General features: G+C 28.8%; 1 protein-coding gene and 1 long non-coding RNA gene across 4 annotated transcripts; both read right to left on the bottom strand.

Moving 5' to 3' along the window:
• Positions 1 to 3,844: 3,844 nt before the first annotated feature.
• On the bottom strand, positions 3,845 to 5,338 carry LOC131648193 (elongation factor 1-beta 2-like). 3 transcript variants are annotated; one of them, XR_009298070.1, is made up of 5 exons: positions 5,223 to 5,338; positions 5,026 to 5,142; positions 4,822 to 4,897; positions 4,284 to 4,468; positions 3,890 to 4,025 (listed from the first exon to the last, which is right to left on the bottom strand). XR_009298070.1 is itself a non-coding variant. In XM_058917972.1 (4 exons), the coding sequence occupies exons 1-4, from the start codon at positions 5,306 to 5,308 to the stop codon at positions 3,873 to 3,875; spliced, it is 432 nt and encodes a 143-aa protein (XP_058773955.1). In that variant the 5' UTR covers positions 5,309 to 5,338; the 3' UTR covers positions 3,845 to 3,872. The 3 variants fall into 3 exon arrangements, 2 of the variants coding, with proteins under 2 accessions (XP_058773955.1, XP_058773956.1); XM_058917972.1 differs by lacking the exon at positions 4,284 to 4,468 and having other exon boundaries at positions 3,845 to 4,025; XM_058917973.1 differs by lacking the exon at positions 3,890 to 4,025 and having other exon boundaries at positions 4,093 to 4,468.
• Positions 5,339 to 7,055: 1,717 nt separating this feature from the next.
• On the bottom strand, positions 7,056 to 8,000 carry LOC131648192 (uncharacterized). The gene is made up of 4 exons (XR_009298069.1): positions 7,885 to 8,000; positions 7,544 to 7,758; positions 7,155 to 7,239; positions 7,056 to 7,074 (listed from the first exon to the last, which is right to left on the bottom strand). It is a non-coding gene; the product is annotated as an uncharacterized LOC131648192 (long non-coding RNA).
• Between the last annotated feature and the right edge of the window lie 12,262 nt (positions 8,001 to 20,262).

Raw genomic sequence — 20,262 nt, 5'->3', positions numbered from 1 at the left:
TATGGGAACCAAAATTTAGATTTAACTCAAATCATCTTTTCTTGAGATAGGTTTCCTAGAATAATTTTTCCCCAGACTGCCACATCTGCCAAACACTATTCCCAAAATGCCACAAGTTGAAATTAATTTCCCTGCCACACCTTTAAGGCATGTCCTCATTCATAAGAGAGAAAAGGTGGCCCCAGCGTCACAAGACACCATGTCGCCAATTAGGGTGGAGACATGGTGGGCCCTATCTTGTGACGCTTGGGCCCACCTTTTCTCCATTCTGAATGGCAACATGCCTTAAAGGTGTGACAGTCTGGAAAATTAATTTCAGCTTGTGGCATTTTGGGAATAGTGTTTGGCAGATGTGGCTGTCTAGGAAAAAATTCTTCCTAGAATGGTTTGGATCAATATTGGAACCAAAATTTAGACAGTTGAATTTTTATTTATAGTGGTTTCGGTTCAGATGATTTGATGAAGAAGTAGATGGTTTTGATCGATTTAATATTTATTTTTTTATAAAATTTATAAAAAAATTATTTCATAAATTAAATAAGGAAAACTCTTACCCTATCCCTTGGTTCTCTCACCCACCATGTGTACGCTTTCAAAAATGTCTCTCTGCTTTCGTAGTACATCTAGAAGCACTTTTTTTCCATTTGCATACACTACTACAAATTTGATATTTAATATCGTAAAATTAATAGTGCTTTTTAATAAAGTGCTATTAAAATTCTTACACCTATGATAGCTCTTTTTAGTAATGCGCTATTATAGAGTTGCACATATAATAGCGCTTTCATATAAATGATATTTTAGGTTGTTTAAAAAAAAAGGGGCTACGTACTTAATAGCGTTCTTTGGAGAAACATTATTACGAGGACGCCTCTTTGTTAGCACTTTTTGAAAAAGCGCTATAAATACATTTCTACCAAATTTAAAAAAATGCAAATAGATTACTTCTTACATGGAATATAAAAAATTCAACCAACTCGTTTACCTCAAAACACTCACGATTTTATTTAAAAAACACTTAAAAAATAAAAAGACTCAAATCTCACGAGCTCAGCGTCTTTCTCATGGAATTTACTCTCACCTTTACTAATTCACCTTCTTCCTCACTATCGTCTTCCCTCATCTTTCTCTTTCCCTGAACTCAAAAACCCTTCTCCCTCATTCTTATCTCCTTCAAACTAAGACGGTATGTTCTCTCTATCATACCCACCTCTGTTCACAATCTTAGAAACCCTAAGGCCTCAATCAATTAAACTCATAACTCAGAAATCCTAAAAATCTATTAAACCCTGTAAATTGATTGAATCCATAACTTAGAATTAGATTTATTTGTTTCCAACAATTGATTGAAACCCTAAAACCATCTTCCACCTTCAACAATATTTTGGGAGTCCAAGATTTCAATTCATGTTAAAGTAAGCTTTATAGGTACTATCTTCTTCTTTACAAGTACTATCATCTTCATATTGAACATTTATTTCTTTTTTAATTTGGTTTATATGATTTGGGGTTACACTTTATCTAGGTTGTCTTATAAATATTTTTTCCTGGATGAAGAAAACATATTAGAGATGAGTGAAACATGTTTACTGCTTAGTAGTTAGTATAATGATTCAGATACTTTAGAAGTAAATTCGGTTGCCTAGGGGATAGTTGAGAAACCTCTTCTTTTTTTTTTGGAATGGATTAATGGAAACAACTCCTGGAGTTAATTCTCTAGAAATAATGTTAACGAGTTTGTAAATGAATTCTCCTGTACAAATTTGAACCATATGAGATCTTCTATTCTTAGAAATTATACGACTTGCTCAAGGTGTAGAACAAGAAGTGTAAAAGCAGCAATACCTTGGTTCCGTGTGCAAGATTTGGTGGCTTCTCCCGCAGAAAATCAGTTTACCTATGTTTCCTACAATCAAGCACAAGGGGGTATTTATCTTAAATATTTTTTTGACCATTAGTGTGATCCCCTTGGATCCTAAATATCATCTCTCAATTTCTACAGAACTACTAGTTTAACAGAACGTGTTTATTAAAGTATTGTTTAATTAGTTATCTTGTTTTTGATATGTTGATGTGTTGAATTGTTATACATCCTTAGATGGTCTAGCTACGTGAAAGATATTAGAGTTGGAATCAATAGTATAAGTATGATTTAATAGTAATCTACCAGCCATGTGGAAATTATGTTACTCCCTTAGGACAATGCATACTCAAGTAGCTTTTGTATCAGAGCAGTAGAACAAAAAAAGTACTTTCAAAACATTATTTTGGAAAAGAATTGGTTCAAAGTTCTTTTTGTTATGATGAAGAGTACAAATTTCTAAACATGTATTCCATTTATAAACAACCTTACCATAAATCACATGCTAGAACTTGTGTGAGAGTGGCTGGTTTTAATTGCAAATTTGATGTGTGATCTTCTCCTAATCCCTATAAATATCTCAATTTTTGCTTTTAGTCTCTATAAAAAATATATATATTGCCCTATAAAATTACTTTTGAACTCACTTTTGGTCCCTCTACAGGGACTAAAATTGAGTGCAAAAATATTTTTATAGGAATTAAAAATCAATATTTTTTTATAGGGATTAAAAGTCATTTTGGATAATTTTATAGGGACTAAAAACATATTTAACGAAATAAATCAGAGAATTCAGAAGACATGCAAAACAAGAATTATGAAGAGGAAAAAGGAAGATAGAAGAAGACTAAGGCTCTGTTTGGTAAGACATGTTTTCAAGCTTATGTCTTATGTCTTATAAGCTCATATGATAATTTAAACCCGTTTGATAACGGTCTTTTCATCACGAGCTTATAGCTTATTTTACTATCTTATAGCTTATTTTCTGGACGCTATTTCAAATAGCGTTTTAGCTTATGTCTTATAGCTTATTACTTTTTCTTCCTTTTTTATCCTTATTATTTTAATTAAAATCTATTTTTAATCCTTATAATTTATTTTAATTTAAAATAAAATAATTTTATATTAAATATCTTTTATGTCATTTTACATTTATAAGTTAATTGAACCGCTAATTTTACCAAACACTTCAATGAACTTATAAGCTATCAGTCTCAACCATCCGCTATAAGCTATAAGTCACTAGTCATCAGCCATCAATCATAAGTTACACTAGTACAAAAATGTTAATTTACACCCGTTTTTTATTAAATTTACACCCATTATTTTTAATAAAAATCGGGTGTATATCCACAGGGTGAGAAATGTCTAACGAATTTACACCCGTTTTATTTTAAAAATATCGGGTGTAATTGGGCGTAATTACATTTTTAATTACACCCTGTTTTAATAAAAATCGGGTGTAATTGGGCGTAATTACATTTTTAATTACACCCTGTTTTAAAAAAAATCGGGTGTAATTGGGCGTAATTACGTTTTTAATTACACCCTACTTTAATAAAAATCGGGTGTAATTTGGCGTAATTACGTTTTAATTACACCCTGTTTTAATAAAAATCGGGTGTAATTGGGCGTAATTACGTTTTAATTACACCCATTTTAATAAAAATCGGGTGTAATTGGCGTAATTACATTTTAATTACACCCTATTTTAATAAAAATCGGGTGTAAATATGTTCTTAATTACACCCTATTTTAATAAAAATCGGGTGTAAATACGCCATTTATGAATGAACAATTATATCTATTTACACCCTATTTCATACACACCATTTAGTTATATTTCATTTTCAGTCATAATATTGCAAATACTATAAAAATCATACACATAAAAATCATATTTTAACTAAGTCAAAATATTTTTCATATTAACCAAAAAAATATACAAAATCATGTACAGTCATAATATTTCAAGTATTATAAAATCATACACATAAAAATTATATTTTAACTAAGTCATAACACTTTCTTCATATATAATTTTACGCCATGCTTGACGGTTAGTTTCGGTGTTCTCTAGTTCAATTGAATCCAACCGCTTTCCACATGTAGCATTGAATTCATCCATGGCCAAAATACCACGCCTTGGAGAAGCAATTGTTTTCTGTATGCAAAAAAACAAGACACAAAAAATTATTACAAGAAAGTGTTATTACAATAAAGAGCATGTATCAATGGTATATAGCTCAGATGTGCATTTTAACACGCTAATGCTTTGCAACAAATATGAAGGTTTATTCATTTTTTCAAATTATTACTGATGTTAGCATGTCAGTGTCGGTGTCATGTCCGGTGTCGGTATATGTGTATGTGCTTCATAGTCTAAATATGCTTATGCATACAGTTAGAGAAAGATACATACCAAGAGTTTGATTGATCCTTCTATTGTAAGCAACAGGATACATCTTAAGAAGCAAAAAATGAAGTGATTGACAGACTGTAGGGAAGTGATAGTATTGATGCCTACATGTTGGACACTGAGACTCACGCCGACAATTCATCGACTTATACACACACTAGAAACAACATATGTGACACATTCTTGAGCTGTCACAACCACTAATCAACCGTTAGACCAATAAATAAAATCTAAATCTGACAAAAGAAATACTGAAAATCATGCGCATATATAAATTTTTGTGTTACCAATCATGATTATTGTTTTTCACTTTTGGTTATGGCTTGACTGCTTAAGATGTATTCAACAATGAATTGCAATTTACGATCACTTATGCTCTACAATGTTCTACAATTCTATAATGTTTGGACTCTTTACATCATTCTCCTAATCGATAAAAGAAACACAAATCAAATAACAATACCATGCAACTCTAAAACTCATAACAGAATCAATAAACACAAAGCATCACACAAAAACCAAAGTTCAGATAGATACATACTGCTTTGGCAGGTGCTTCAGCAGCTGGAGCAGCACCACTTGCTGCAAACTTCACACCTTGAGCTTTTCCAGGGAAACTATTCACACAAAATCGAGATTAAAAAAACAAACATTATCAGCTAACAATAATCAAACAATTCAAAATCAAACTCATATTCCATCTCCAAAACCAACAATTGATTAACAAAAATTGAAAAATCCATACCTAGCAGCAAGGCTTGAAGAAACAGCATCATACCAAGTAGCAGCATTGGAAAAAGACCCACTTGGCTTCTCAGAAACAGCTCCATAAACCTTGATATCATCCTTTGTCAATTGATCCCTGAATCAAAAAATAAACATACAAAATTGAATAATCAAATTCTCAGAAACAATTCGAAATTGAAAGGGTTTGAGAATTACCCGGAGATATAGGTTTTTCCGGAGAGAAAATCGTTGAGGGATTTGAGACCCTCTTCTGTGTGTAGATATGAGAAAGTAACTGCCATTGGAGCTTGAGATGAATCGGTGGCGGAGAGTGGAGATCTCAAGCTCCAATGGCAGTTACTTTCTCAGATCTACAAATTCATCACAAATTCACAAATTTAAAAAATAAATAAATAGTGAAATTAAGGATTTTAAACTAAATTATGAGTGAACTTGATTAACTCTTCTAAGTTATTGTATAAGGATTTTCTACTAGATCAATCTCAAACTTGTTTTTGTAGGGTGTGGGTGTGGAGAAGGTGGACAGACACATTATATATCTCATCATCCTAGTATGATGTCTCTAATGGATGAGTTTCCCTAGGTTTTTATCTCAAATCAACAACATTTCCCTAAGTTTCTTTTTATCTGAAATCAACAAAAAAATTATGGTCAAAGATAATATTCTCACTCACACAACACACAACATACAACAAACAACAACATCAACACAACAATGTTGTAGTACTATGAAAGGGTAAGACTAATACTAATAATAATAATAAAGAGGCTGGCAGCATACCTGCCAAGTGGTTGTTCTCAAGATGACTGCATAAGAAAAACGTGGTTGTAGTTAAATTAAAACTGAAAAAATGAATCCAAAGCCTAGCCATCTTCCCGTAACCCTTTAACATTCTTAGGAGCTGGAAACTGTAATACATTCAAAGTCTTGGCGGGATCCATTCCTACCATATTTTCGGAAATAATATGCTCAAAGTACTTAAAAGTTAAAACTAGTTGTGGCAAAAGTGAACTTCTTTTTCTTAACCACTGATGCCTTGTTGTTGCAGAATATTTAACACCCTTGCTACATGCCATAAAATACCTGAAGAGTCGGTGAAGAAATAATTTAATAATGATAATAATAATAACATTAAACTTTGGTTACAGTAGAAACCGTTTTTCAAATGAAATAAATTATAAATGTACCTTTTTATAAGTTCTGACTTTATAGAAATTTTAATTACTTTTTCATTTGACATTGAAGCTTCTGCATGCAAGTGAATGATCCAGGAAGAGACTGAAACTCAAACTTGAGAATTGATTCATTAGAATTAATATGATTTTGTTCTTACCACAATAAGTTTTCCTTTGTTCTCGGGAAGACTAGCCAATCTAAGTGCTGCAACCGTGTTAGCTCCGGACGATATGCCAACCTAGAAAAAAAGTTAAACTATCAAACTTCCAATTGCAATTCGCAAACAGTTTGTTGCAATTTATTTAAGAATCATGTATTCAATGTATAAAGATTGGATTTTTCTCCGGCATTTTTTGTTTTAAGTGTAGGAAATTGGCATTTCAAGATTACCCTGAGTCCTTCTTTTACGGCCAATGTCCTAGCCATGTTAACTGCATCTTCACTGCTAACCTACAACAACATAAGTTTGTGACAAGTTAGTATAACTAATAAAAATATGAAAATAATGTCATCTGCATACATTTTTAAGAACAGTATAAAGAGATAATGCTATGTCTAGGGGTAATGGAATAATTTAAAGTTTCAACTATCACTCACACAACATTCGGCATGATATCTTGTAGATACAAGCATTTTACCTGAGATAACGGAACATTGAGAAGTACAACTCAGATTATCTTTTCATCTATGGCTCTTTCTATACAAGTACAAATGCATTTATTTAAAAGAGTCGCCAAATGATGCAGATCCAATCCAGAAGATTCACTAGAACTAACAGTAAATAAAAACAAAATTAGAAACACAGTCTAAGCAAGTAAAGACTCACCGTGCTTGTGTCTTCATTTGTTCGTAGCCAACTCCTGAGCCAATCTGTTTCAAGGACTATTCATGATTTAGTTAATGTTAAAAATAGCTATAAGATTTAACAAACTATTAAAAACCTACCTTACCTCAAAGCATAATTTATTAGAAAATAACTCTGGATGAGAAAGTATTAGCTCGGACAGAAACAGACTTGACGGCCATATTGAGCATCTGCAAAATCAAGCCATAGCCGATTTTTAGATACCAACACACACATGGTACATGCATATTTAGGCGAAGAAATATTAGAAACAAACTATAGAGACATCCCAACAAATGTTCAAATCATTAGCATTGTTGAATTCGTTCAATATAAGATGTGTTGTAAATAATAGATCAAGTTAGCTTTAGTTTGTTTACTTAGTTTTGATCTTCAAATTGCACTATACACAAAAACACATTTGCCATACTAGCAACATGACAAACCCGAAATGTTGCGTACTAGATGAAAAGTTGATATCAAATATGAGCTTACCCAGTGTCACCTTCAAGCATGTTTATCGAACACTTTAATGGAAAAGTCAGCACCCTTGAGTGCGGACATGTTTTTAGTTCGGAACAACCTAATACCATTAACAATTAACCATTGTAGTAGAAACCATTAATAGAAAAGAGCTCTAGGAAATACCCAGGAGCTTGACATATTTGATGGGTTTCGGCTTTCAACCTACGAAGAAGCTTTCGAATATGCTGCACAAACAATCAAATTTTGTAATTACAAACCAATATTCCCAACAACATTTGTAAATCAATGTTCACTTTGAATTAAAACATTACCATATGGTGTAACAAAGGCTAAGAGAATAAACAACTCACCTCATGATTATGCATCCTTCATAGTTGCACCTGAACATGAACATATTCACACCGTCTTCATTTTGTTCACCACAACACTCTCCATTCCATGCATCATTGCGTCACAAGTCGTTGGCCCTTATTCTCTCTTGCTTCAAACTTCCGGCAGCGCTACTCACAGCCATGATCTCACTCTTCTTCGCAAACTTGGGCCACTGTAACAGAGTTGAGCCATCACCGTATCACAGCCTAACACGAGGTTATTGAAACGAAGGAAAACGAAGACAAGGATATTGAAACGAAGGAAAACGAAATCTTACCCTAAGTGCAAGGACGGTGAAGGTAGCGAAAATGAGAGAGCACAAAGATAGCGGTTGTGTGTTAGGGTTTGTTAGGAAAAGAGAGTGACGAGAGGAAATGGTAGAAGAGTTTCAGTGAAATGGGCGAATCTGAGTTTTGTGAATCTGGGTTTAGGAGATGAATCAGAGTTTCGTGAATTTAGGTTTCGGTGAATTTGGGTTTCGTGCGTGAATCTCAGTTTTGTAAATATGTTTAAACTATTTTTAGTCTATTTTTCTTCAGTTAAAATGAATGGTGTGTTATTACTTTCTAGTTAATAGGATATTAATTTCTTTCATTATTAATATTCACCTATTAATTAGTGTGTTTAAAAAAAATAGTTATTAACATAATTAAATTAGATTATTTTATTCACCTAATAATTTTAGACCATTAATATTCACCTATTAATTTGTTAATAATATTTAATTTATTTGCTAATATGTTAATATTTAGATTAAATATTTTAAGTTATAAAATTAAATATTTTTTTTAGTCTATATAAATTTACACCCGTTTTTATTTTAACGGGAGTAATTGAGATTTGATTATAATAATATTTTTAATTTAAACCCGTTTTTAAAAAATAGGGTGTATATATGATAATACTTAAAATGACATTTTATTTACAAAATTGCCATCGTGTTACATATTTACACCCGTTTTTAGTATATTGAGTGTAAATTTTAAAATTATATTGTTGTTTTTGCACTAGTGTTATAAGCTATCAGCTAGCTTATCAGTCAACCTCTATATTTACCCAACAGACCCTAAAAAGAAAGTTCATGGAGGCACAATTATCTCAAACAAAAGGTAATTTGTTAAAAAAGTTATAGATGGACAAATTTAATTTTTCTTATATTATGTTTTTTTTAGTAACAATGAGTATAGCCGTAGAGATGGCCGTTGTTGGAGAAAAACATTATTGGTCACATTTTTCAAATACGCATGGAAGAGTATTCTTTGACTATCGATCCTCTCTTTTTCTTCATCTTTGTATGCATTTTTCCTCGGTAATTACCAATTAATGGTGCACAGAAGTATCCACGGAGTTTCTTCTTCAAGCAATAATGGTGCACATAATTATATACTTTGAGAATAGTCTTCTAATCCAATTTATTATGAGTTGTATTATTCTTTTACTAATTTGTAATTAAAATAGATCAACTATTTTATATTTTTGTTATATTTTATTCTTTTAATATTTTAATTTGATAGAAAAGGGAGAGTCTCGATAAATTTTTAAGAGTTTAATTGCTATGCACTGTCAGTGGAAAACTTTTTACACTATCAATGCATCACAATTACACAATTATATTATGAGTTTAATTGTTATGCACTGTCAGTGTAAAAAGCTTTACAGCATCACTGCATCATGATCATTTAATTGTATTACTTTTAAATAAATTAAAATAAAAGTCAAACATTATTAACTTATCAACGGTTATGATTAACTGACAGTATAAAACTTCTTTACACTGTCAATGCATTTCAATTAAATTCTTATATTATTTAAAAAAATTAAAATAAAAGTCAAACTCCAACAAATTAACGGTTGTGATTCACTGAGGTTGTAAGAGTGCATTTTTGAATGGTTATATATCTGAAGAAGTATATGTCAAACAACCTCCAGAATTTGAAAGATCTAAAAAATCAAATGTTGTTTATAAACTTAAGAAATTACTCTATGGTCTGAAACAAGCTCCCAGAGCTTGGTATGACAGATTGAGTAGTTTTCTTTTAGAAAAGAAATTCACCAGAGGAATGGTTGACACTACACTCTTCTGTAAAACCTTCAACAATGATATTCTTATAGTTCAAATTTATGTTGATGATATTATTTTCGGTTCTGCTAATCCCTCCATTTGCGAGGGATTTTCTAAGATGATGTAGGTTGAGTTTGAAATAAGTATGATGGGAGAATTGAAATTCTTTCTGGGAATTCAAATTGACCAAAGACCAAAAGCTACTTGCATTCATTAGAGCAAGTACACTAAATAACTTCTGAAAAAGTTCAATATGCTTGATTGCAAGATAGCAAAGACTCCAATGCATCCAACCTGCATTCTAGAGAAAGAAGAGGTAAGTGATAAGATTACGCTGGATACAGATTGGAAAGGAAAAGCACTTCTGAAAACTGTTAATTTTAGGGAAACAATCTAATCTCATGGTCAAGCAATAGGCAATCAACAATTGCTCTTTCAACAGTAGAAGCATAATATATCTCAGCTTCCTATGCAGCACTTGAATGTTAGGGATGAAAAGTCAGTTGAAGGATTATCAAATTTATGAGAGTAACATCCCCCCATCTTTTGTGATAATACTAATGCTATTTGTTTGAGTAAAAATCCTATTATGCATTCTAAGGCAAACCACATAGAGATAAAATATCATTTTATCAGAGACTATGTTCAGAAAGGGATTCTTTCTTTGAAATTCATAGATACAAACCACCAATGGGCTGATATCTTCACAAAACCCTTATCTGAAGATAGATTTTTGTTTATTATGAAGAATATGAAAATGGATTTTTGTCCAGAGTAAGATTTCACTAGAATCTGACATGTTTTAGTGTTTAGTCACAGTCTGACAAAATGAGATTCTAACTCAAACAAAAATTATTTCATTGTTATTCAATACCTCAGTCATCAGAAGATGTTTCGGTCAGAAACATCTCTGATTATATGGAAATCGTCTGATCTTCCCGATTCTGAGAATATTAAAATGTGTCACTCGGACTTGATTAATGTGTGTAACCTTGGTTATGCTAATCATTAATTCTACCAAGAGTAACTTGAGCAGTGTGTTGTATTTTCTTGGAATTGATTAAAATCAAATTATGACGATCATTTATTACTTCTCATATCTTCTGCCGTTTCCAAAAAGATTTCTCATGTACTACCTACTCCTTCTTAGTGCCATGCACTATTCATTAACCACTTCTCATCTTTGAAATCTGAGAAGTCATACCTTATTTTTGTCTGACATTAATTGTGCGCCTTTGTTCCTGCACTTTATATTTATTATCAAAAGTGAAGAGTTTGTGGTTCTTAAGGGGAGTTGTTTTTTATAAAACATTTTGTTGTTAAAAACCCTATTCAAACCCCCCCCCCCCCCATTTCTAGTGTTTTTCACACCTTCATTACTTTCTGCGGAAAAATGTTTTTGAACTAATTATATTTGCCAAAAATTTCAAATTCGTGTTTTTCCAAATCACACAGTTCACTTTCCTATTGCGTGTGAAGTCTCAAGTCCAACAATTATATGTATACATTAAAGATACCAGTCTTTTGCATTGCTAGCTTATTTTATTTTTTACTGTTAAAATGCTGTTTACTGCCAATAATCACATTGATGAATTCGACAATAGTCTTCTTCAACGCCCTTCTACTCCTGACTCAAAAGCGCCAATGTAGACCAAGCTCAGATTAAAAGGCATCAAAGACCAACCTTCAGATTCTCACCATCTTCGCACCTCAAATTCTAGGTGATTCAGCATCCACAACGTCTCACGTAAACCCTCGAAGACTCGTCCTTTGGCCAATTTGACTTTCATTTTTGATTTTGGTGAAACACTTAAAGCCGAAGAAAGAGAAAACATAGAAGATGGTGTAATCATTGCTAGTTGGTTTTGTTGGTCTCATTTACATTTGTGAGTGTTCAGTTATTCCTCTGCAATTACCTTAGTTTCTTGTCGTGTTGGTATGTTTTGTATTGTGATGATTTTGTTTAATGAGTTGATAAACCATACTTGTTTAGTTAATTATTGCATGACGTTGATTGTTGCATATTATTTTCTTCTTAATTTTATGTAAAGTGTATTTCCATTGTTGGTAACTTGATACTAAAATAATTCTTTATTTTTAGTTCTTCAAAAATATATAATGTGTATTTTTAATTTTAATGATAAAATATTACGGAGTAAAAACACTAATTTGTATGTCATGGAGACTAAATAAATTAAATATTTATAATAAAAAATAAGATTTATCAATGTGATTAGTACAAAAGTCATATTATTAAATATGTTTCAAGCACTGTCTATTTGTTTCAAGCACTGTTTGATTTATGAAATGTAGAATATTCCTAAGTATTCTATTTTATAGGGTTAATATCACTTTATCCCCCAATAATATAGGAGAGATTCGGTTTACCCCCTATAAAAAGAATTGGACCCCCTTGAAATGTGAAAATTCTATGTCTTTTGCCCCCTTAAGGGCACAAATTACTCCCCTGTAATTTTTTTTATTCACCCCCTAAATTCAGTGTTAAAATTGTATGCTTAGGGGGAAATTAAAAAAATGATACAGGGGGAAATCAATTTTTTATAGGGGAAAATCAAAACTAGCTATAATGGAAGGGGATATCGTATATTTAACCCTATTATATATTTAAAAGTATTTAGTGTTTCAAGCATCAATTTGCCATCATAATCTTTTGTTTTTGCAGAATTTAGTTGGTATATGTTCAACATGCTTGTTATATTTAAACAAAGGATTGTTTTAAATATATAAATAATGATGAGAGTTTCTTTTGCCTTTAGGTAACTGCAGTAGACGAGAAGAAGCGGAAATTGGTCTTATCTGAAAAGGAATATATACCTCATTTAAATGTAAAAAATATGTCAACATAAGGGATATTTTTTAAGCAAGAGTTGGTTTTGTTCAAGGCGAAGAAGTGAGGGTTAAAGTTATCAATATTGATAGGTGAGATTCACAATACTTATGCCTTCTAAAGGAATTTTCTATTTATTGTTTAAAGTAAAATTTCATCTATTGTTTTGTAAAAATATGTTGATGAAATTAGAACCATACAAAGTTTAACTAAGTGAGATGTGTGAATCCTCATATTTTATGTAGATATATTGAGTTTAGGTATGCAATTAACATAGTTAATCTTTCACAATCCTTGTTATTATTAGGTATGTATAAAGTCATCATGGATATAATCAAGACATTGTTTCTTGATTGAGTAGAAAACTAACTATTTGGCCAAATAAAGCCTATGCCTTGTGAGTATGTGATCCTTTGACAATCCTTTTTGAGCCAAAATGAAAAATTCTTTGGTTTTGAAAACAATTGCAATCCTTAGCCCATGAAAATGAAAAATAGTGTTCATATATATTGTCTTAGAAATAAGAGAGTATTATATCTCCAAAGGGTATGTAATATGCAAAGTTAGAGAGAGGAGAATTTTAAATATAAAATGAAATCAAGTAGTAAAAGGTGATCAAAACCAAGAGAAAGCTAATGGACTTTGACAAAAAAATAACGAAAAGAGAAATTACCAAGAAGAAAAAATGTAAGTGGAAAGAAGGAGTATTTATGGAAAACATGTTAAAAACGATTTATGCTCTATTATTTGCTAGGCACATTTGAATCCAAGAAAAATCAAGATTTTTGTAGTCTGACCACATTACAACCCGATTAAAATACAACAATGATCCATGCCTAAATGCATACTTTATGGTAATATTTAGAAGAAGCACAAGATTGATTTATATTTATGCAATGTCTAATAATTCAGGGAAACAATAACCTGTTGATTGACACTGAGTGAGATCATGATTCTAGTTGAAATTTGACTATTAAGCTTAACTTATTTTGAAATTATACTTTGACTAAACATAAATTTCCTCATCATGTTATGCTTTATGACTAATTATAACATTGAATTTGAAATTGCAAATAAAGGAATCATTCCAAAATTCAAAATAAGTCATCAAACCTCATATAACATATGGATGTTGAGAATCATTTGCCAAATCACATAGATTTTATTTAAGGACAAACAAAAAGATAAGTTGGAAAATTTTGATAAGTGTAAAATTTACTTGTTTTAAATAGGTACTTATTGACTTAAATCACAACTAATCACATGAAACAACCCCAATTTATAATAAAAAGATGATAAAAACACATGTGTGAGATTTTAACTATATTATTCATAAGCACATATGAAAATGGTAAAAAAAAATCATAAAGTATCAAGCCAAGAGGTAGAGAGCTTGGCAGAGGTAGATTTTGCACACCACTAACTCTATCGTGTTGTTATTTTCAAAATATAGGCATGATTTTGCATAATACACAATGTATTCTGTTTTGTCTCCTTTCTAAAATAAAAAAAATTAAAAGCAAAAATATTATATATAGGGGAAATTGCACTAACCTCTCTTGAGATTTATTAAAATGACATTGACATCCCTTCTAGTGTTAAAATATGCACTAACTTTCTTTGGGCTTACATATACCAATGAATTATTTTAGTAACAGGAAAAAAAGGAAAAAAACCGTAAGTAAATGTCTTTTGTACCTACGCATTTTGTACCCCTTATATATATATAAAATATAATATATATATAATATAATATATATATATATATATATATATATATATTATATATATTATATATATATTTTATATATATTATATATATTATATATATATATATAATATATATAAAATATATATATAATATATATAATATATATATATATAATATAATATATATATATATATATTTAAATATATTTATATTATATTATATAATAAAATATATTTATATATATATATATATATATATATATATATAATATATATATATATATATAATATATATATATATATATATAATATATTATATATATATAATATATATATATAATATATTATATATATATATTTTATATATAATATATAATATATATATATTTTATATATATAATATATAATATATATATATATATATATATATATATTTTATATTATATATATATTACTAGTATTAATTCATGTTTATCTCATAATCAAAAGACGTAAATCATGTTTGAACCGAATGTGTTCTAGTCTAAAGAAATAATTCGATAGGGAAAGTCCAGAAGGAAAAATAGTACCGCTAAGATGAGGTTCTTAGACAATAAGGAACATTGACGCAGAGGTTGTCTCTGGAAGAAACTCTGTGGAAGTAGGTTAGGGATGAAAAGGTGAGATTCTTAGATAAACAAGGACTATTTACTAGTAATAAGCATAAACATAAATAAATAAGTTAAACTAAATGCTTAAGAGCTCATACCTCTTGAGAGCAATAGGAATAATGAATAAGGAATTTAGTTCCGGAAATTGAGACTAAGCATGTTGAAAAACATATATTAGATTTGATTGCATATGATGAGTGACGAGTAGTAGTATTGGTAGTGGTAGTCCTAGATGAGCTAGCCTCTTCATCCATTATTGTTCTAGGTCGGCCAATAAAAGAATTCATAATTTTAAATGTTTTTTAACTTCTTCTGTGTTGTAAGTTAAGAAGTTTTTGGTTCTAGTACTCCTTGTTTTTCTTTCAATACTTATTTGTGAAAATTTTTCAGCTAAAGAATCTATAGATACTTTTAACTCTTCTGACCCATTAATTGGAGTTTTATTGTTTAACTGCTCCTTTAATATATATAAAATTTGTTTATTATAATTTATATTTTCTCTTAATAATTGTTCTAAAATTTATAATTTCTTTTCTTGTTTATCTAAATAAGTTTTGAGGTAATTTATATTGGATTCCATTTATGGCTGGTATCTCAAGCTCTGATACCATTTAAGAGTGATGTAGGTAAAATGTAAAGTGATGTAAATGTCAGATTCATGTATGTAAAGTGATGCAAATGTCAGATTCTTGTGATCAGAGTTATGTGCAGGGAATTTAGTCTGTTTCATATCCATCTTCATCAAAATTTATAGAACCGTCCGAATTTGTTGGATTAAACCTCCTAAAATTTATAGTTATTCTTGGTTGAATTTTTCTATGGTTTCTCATTCTGTAATATACCTGTGAATGGTCTCCATAAAAATGTCCTTCAAAGAAGTCTAAATGAAGTGAAGTGGAAGTGAATTCATTTAAATTACTGACTAGACATTTCAATTCATGTTCTTCAAAATCTTTTTCTATTATGTCTTGTAATGTCTCTAATGTTATTTTTTCTTGAAAATAAGAAAATTTTAATTTCTTTAGAATAATTTTAACTAGATCTGGGTATGGGAATGCCTGAAGTAAATATGTTATTTTTTCATCAAAATTTTGGATAAACAAGAGTCCTGATAATTGCTTGGTGGAATTAAGTTAAGAATAATCAAATCCAAAATAATTTGAAAAATACCTTTTTGTCGTGAAATTAGAATTTTTATTTTCGAGTTCCATAATGTAAGTTTATTTTCTTTTGAGTGAAATGTGTTTTTGTTTTATATCAATATTCCTTCTTCCTATTGCTTGTTTTTCTTGAGGTATAAGTTCTTCACACTTAGTTTAACTTATTAATGTATGTTTACTTTTATTACTAGTATTAATTCATGTTTATCTCATAATCAAAAGACGTAAATCCTGTTTGAACCGAATGACTTCTAATCTAAAGAAATAATCCGATAGGGAAAGTCCAGAAGGAAAAATAGTACCGCTAGGATGAGGTTCTTAGACAATAAGGAACATTATATATATATATATATATATATATATATATATATATATATATATATATATATATATATATATATATATATATATATATATATATATATATATATATATATATATATATATATATATATATATATATATATATATATATATATATATATATATATCATTGAACTGGGTCTATGAGAAATGATTCATACTTTATTGACTGAACAAGAGAAATGTAACCATAAAACAACAGGAAAAAATTGTTGTTTCAAAGAAATTAACCAAAAATAATATTGTCAATGTCAAACACTCATATAACGGGGTTGGATTCAGTAACTTTACTATTTATGTGACTTTGTGACTTTATCCAAAATAAAAGGAAAATGAATGATTAAAATAAATTATATTTTAAGAGATAAAATTGATTTAGAGAGATATAAAGAAAGTTACAAAGTTACCGAATCTCCAAAATTACTGAATATTCTTCCCATATCATCGGTGTGTTTCTCCGTGTTTTTCAGGAATCATTCATCCTTCCTCTTTCTCATGAGTAACTATATATAACCCTACTTTCACTCTTTTCACTTTCTTTTCTCTAAGGGTATGTTTGGTTCGAGGTAGAGCGATGGGAGGGGAGGGGAATGGAGAGGAGGAGATATTTATAATGAAATGTGTTTGGTTCAATTTTTAGAAGGGGAGGGGAGCAAAATCCCTCAAAATGACATTTTTTGCGTCCCCCGAATTTGGGGAATTCGGATGGGAGGGGAGCGAATCTGAGTTTTAATATTAATTAAATTAATATATTTACTAAAATATCCTCAGTTTTATTTTATTATTTTAAAATATTATTTTCTTTCATGTTCTTGCTTTTCTTTTTGTTATTTTTTCTCTATTGCTTCTATCAACTTATTATAATTATTCTTCACCTTCAATTTTTTTATTTAATAAAAATCATAATTACTGTAATTTTTTGTTTTTTATTATAATTTATTTTATGTATTCAAAAGTTGTTATCAACACATAGTTTATTTTGTGTCGGGAGTTATAATACGAATCAAGTGTACTCAATTATTTTAATATTATGCGATAAGTTATGACTTTTTAATCACTCAATTATACAAATATTATTTCCAAAAAAATATTTATGGAATTTTCACCTTAGAATACATATCACTTATATAAAATTACAAGAATAAAATTGTAAATTATTATTAAAATCTCTTTCCTCCCTTCGTGAATCAAACATATTTTTAAACGAAATATCTTCTCTCCACTCCGTTTCCCTCGTTTGAACTAAACATATATATAATTACAAAAAATCTCTTCCCTCCCCTCCTCCCCCTTCCCTCCATTAAAATCTCTCCCTTCCCCCTCCCCCCTCATTTGAATCAAACAGACCCTAATATATTATTATATCCTTGTGTTTTGTTGTTGTTGTTTGTTAAATGTTATTTTAAAAATTTCATATTTTATATATAAAAGTTATTTTAGTGTTAAAATTTGGGTTATTTTATTAATTATTACATTCATTTACTCTTTTTCTTTTAATTATTTAGTAAAACCAAACTTTTTCCACTAACTTGTAAAGAAAACATTTTTTTACTAATTGCTACCTCCATTTTTTATTATATGTAATTTTTGAAAAATATATTACATTATAAATTTTTTATAATATCAATAATTTTTAATGTAATATTTCTACTATACTTTTAAATATTTATTATTCATTTTTTTTAATTTTTTAAGTTTATCTATGTAAAATAATTTTATAAAACTTTTATATTTTTTCATATTCTTACAACAAGCATTACCTCTTGTTTCTGAAAGTGACTTATGATAAAATAAAAAAACCAGTACCTTGTTTCTGAGAGTGGCTTATTAGAAGAAAAAAAATTATATATAAAAATTAATAAGGCGAAAAAAATTGACCTCAAAATTAAGGTTATTTTAGTAATTTTAATATTTTATTTATTTATTAAGTAAAAACTATTTTTTTAAACTAATTTATTATATTTATTTTATTTTATTTTTAATTATTTAGAAAAAATTAATTTTTCCTTCGCAAACTTTTAATTTTGTTTGAGTAATTATTGCTTATTTTCATTTAATTTTACTTTTATTTTATATTTAATAAAAACTAACCTTACACCCACTAATTTTTAATATTTTTTTTATTATTTATTAAAATTTAACTTCTCTCCTAAATTAACTTCTATATTAACTTGATAAGAAAATCTAACTTATCCTTCTAACAATGTAATATATTTTTATTAAAAGAAGTTTTATCAAATTTACTATATTTATAGGATTTAATAGAAATACACCGACAGTGTAAAATACACTGTCAGTGAAATCTAAAGTGTTAAATTTTATAAAAGTTTGACTTTTTTTTTTAAATTAAATATAAAATATTTATTTTTAAGGGTTGTGATGCACTGACTGTGTAAAAAAATTTAAACTGACAGTGCACTACCTTTAAGCTCATATTTATATCAAGAAAAAATTATGTATAAGGTTATCATATTTTTTTTATTATATTTATTTTAAAAAAAGTTATTTAAAATTTTTTAACAAAATAAAACACACGTTTTGTTTTTTTATTATTATTTTCTTTAACAAAATGAAAACCCCGTTAATCATTTTTATTGGATCCTTTTAGTTTTACTTAATAATATATTTTTATCATATTTTTATAAGAAAAAAGATAATACAGAAGTTTTTAAAAAATGAAATCTAATTTTTCTCTTTTTTTATTAGTTTTCTTTTTACTATTTCTTAATCATATATTTGTAAAAAAATATAATTATAAAAAATAGAATCAAGTTTTCTACCATTACCTAGTCAAATTCAATTTTCCATATTTTTAATAAAACTAGGAATATTCTAGTATCATTAGAAGCACCAGATTACACAAAGCATCTTCTAGCAAAATTCTAACAAAAATTTTGAACTTCGAAATTTTCATAAAAATTTTATGGTTCTAACAATGGTCTTTTAATAAGTTAGACTTTGCTACATTTTTTATTTTGATATTTATTTATTTTTAATTATAAAAACGTTTATTTGTAAATGAGATGAGATGTGTGGTCGAAAAGACCGACATCGAGTGCAAACTATTTTACTTTTTTAACATCGATTGTGTAGTTTTTATGAATTTTTTACTGTGATAACTATTTCGTTCAGAAATCATAAATGAGTAGTGATGTAATGAAATGAGATATTGGCACGATAGAATGAGCTTTCGATACAACAGAAAGACAATGGACATGCAAGGTTAATACTTCAACACTTAAGTTACTTGTCGAGCAAAAAGTAGTATGAGAGAAGGGATAAATTGAATATCTATCATGGAACAATTTGATTTTTATATAGTAAAAGTGGTTAAAACCATGAAGATGGTCACTCGATTAGATATGATTAGATATCAATTGTGAGAGATATGATAGAGGGTGTCATCGTGTGTCCTTAACAAAGATGAAGGTTCATGTTGAGAGAAAACTTCATAACAGAAAATGAGTTGAAACTAACATAATTCAGTTGGAGAATGTAAGTAATTCATTTAATCAATGGTTATTAATGATAGAGTATATAGCAGTGGAAAATTAAAAAAATAG

The sequence above is a fragment of the Vicia villosa genome, linkage group LG2 (assembly GCF_029867415.1).
Source record: "Vicia villosa cultivar HV-30 ecotype Madison, WI linkage group LG2, Vvil1.0, whole genome shotgun sequence".
Classification (NCBI taxonomy): Eukaryota; Viridiplantae; Streptophyta; class Magnoliopsida; order Fabales; family Fabaceae; genus Vicia; species Vicia villosa.
This window is presented reverse-complemented; position numbering and strand designations above follow the sequence as displayed.

Excerpts from the sequence above, each read along its gene's own strand:
- LOC131648193 (XM_058917972.1), bottom strand. The coding sequence starts at position 5,308 with ATGGCAGTTACTTTCTCATATCTACACACAGAAGAGGGTCTCAAATCC. Across the intron at positions 5,143-5,222 it reads GGAAAAACCTATATCTCCGG|GGATCAATTGACAAAGGATG; the intron begins GTAATTCTCAAA and ends TTTTTGATTCAG. Across the intron at positions 4,026-4,821 it reads CTGAAGCACCTGCCAAAGCA|AAAACAATTGCTTCTCCAAG; the intron begins GTATGTATCTAT and ends TTTTGCATACAG.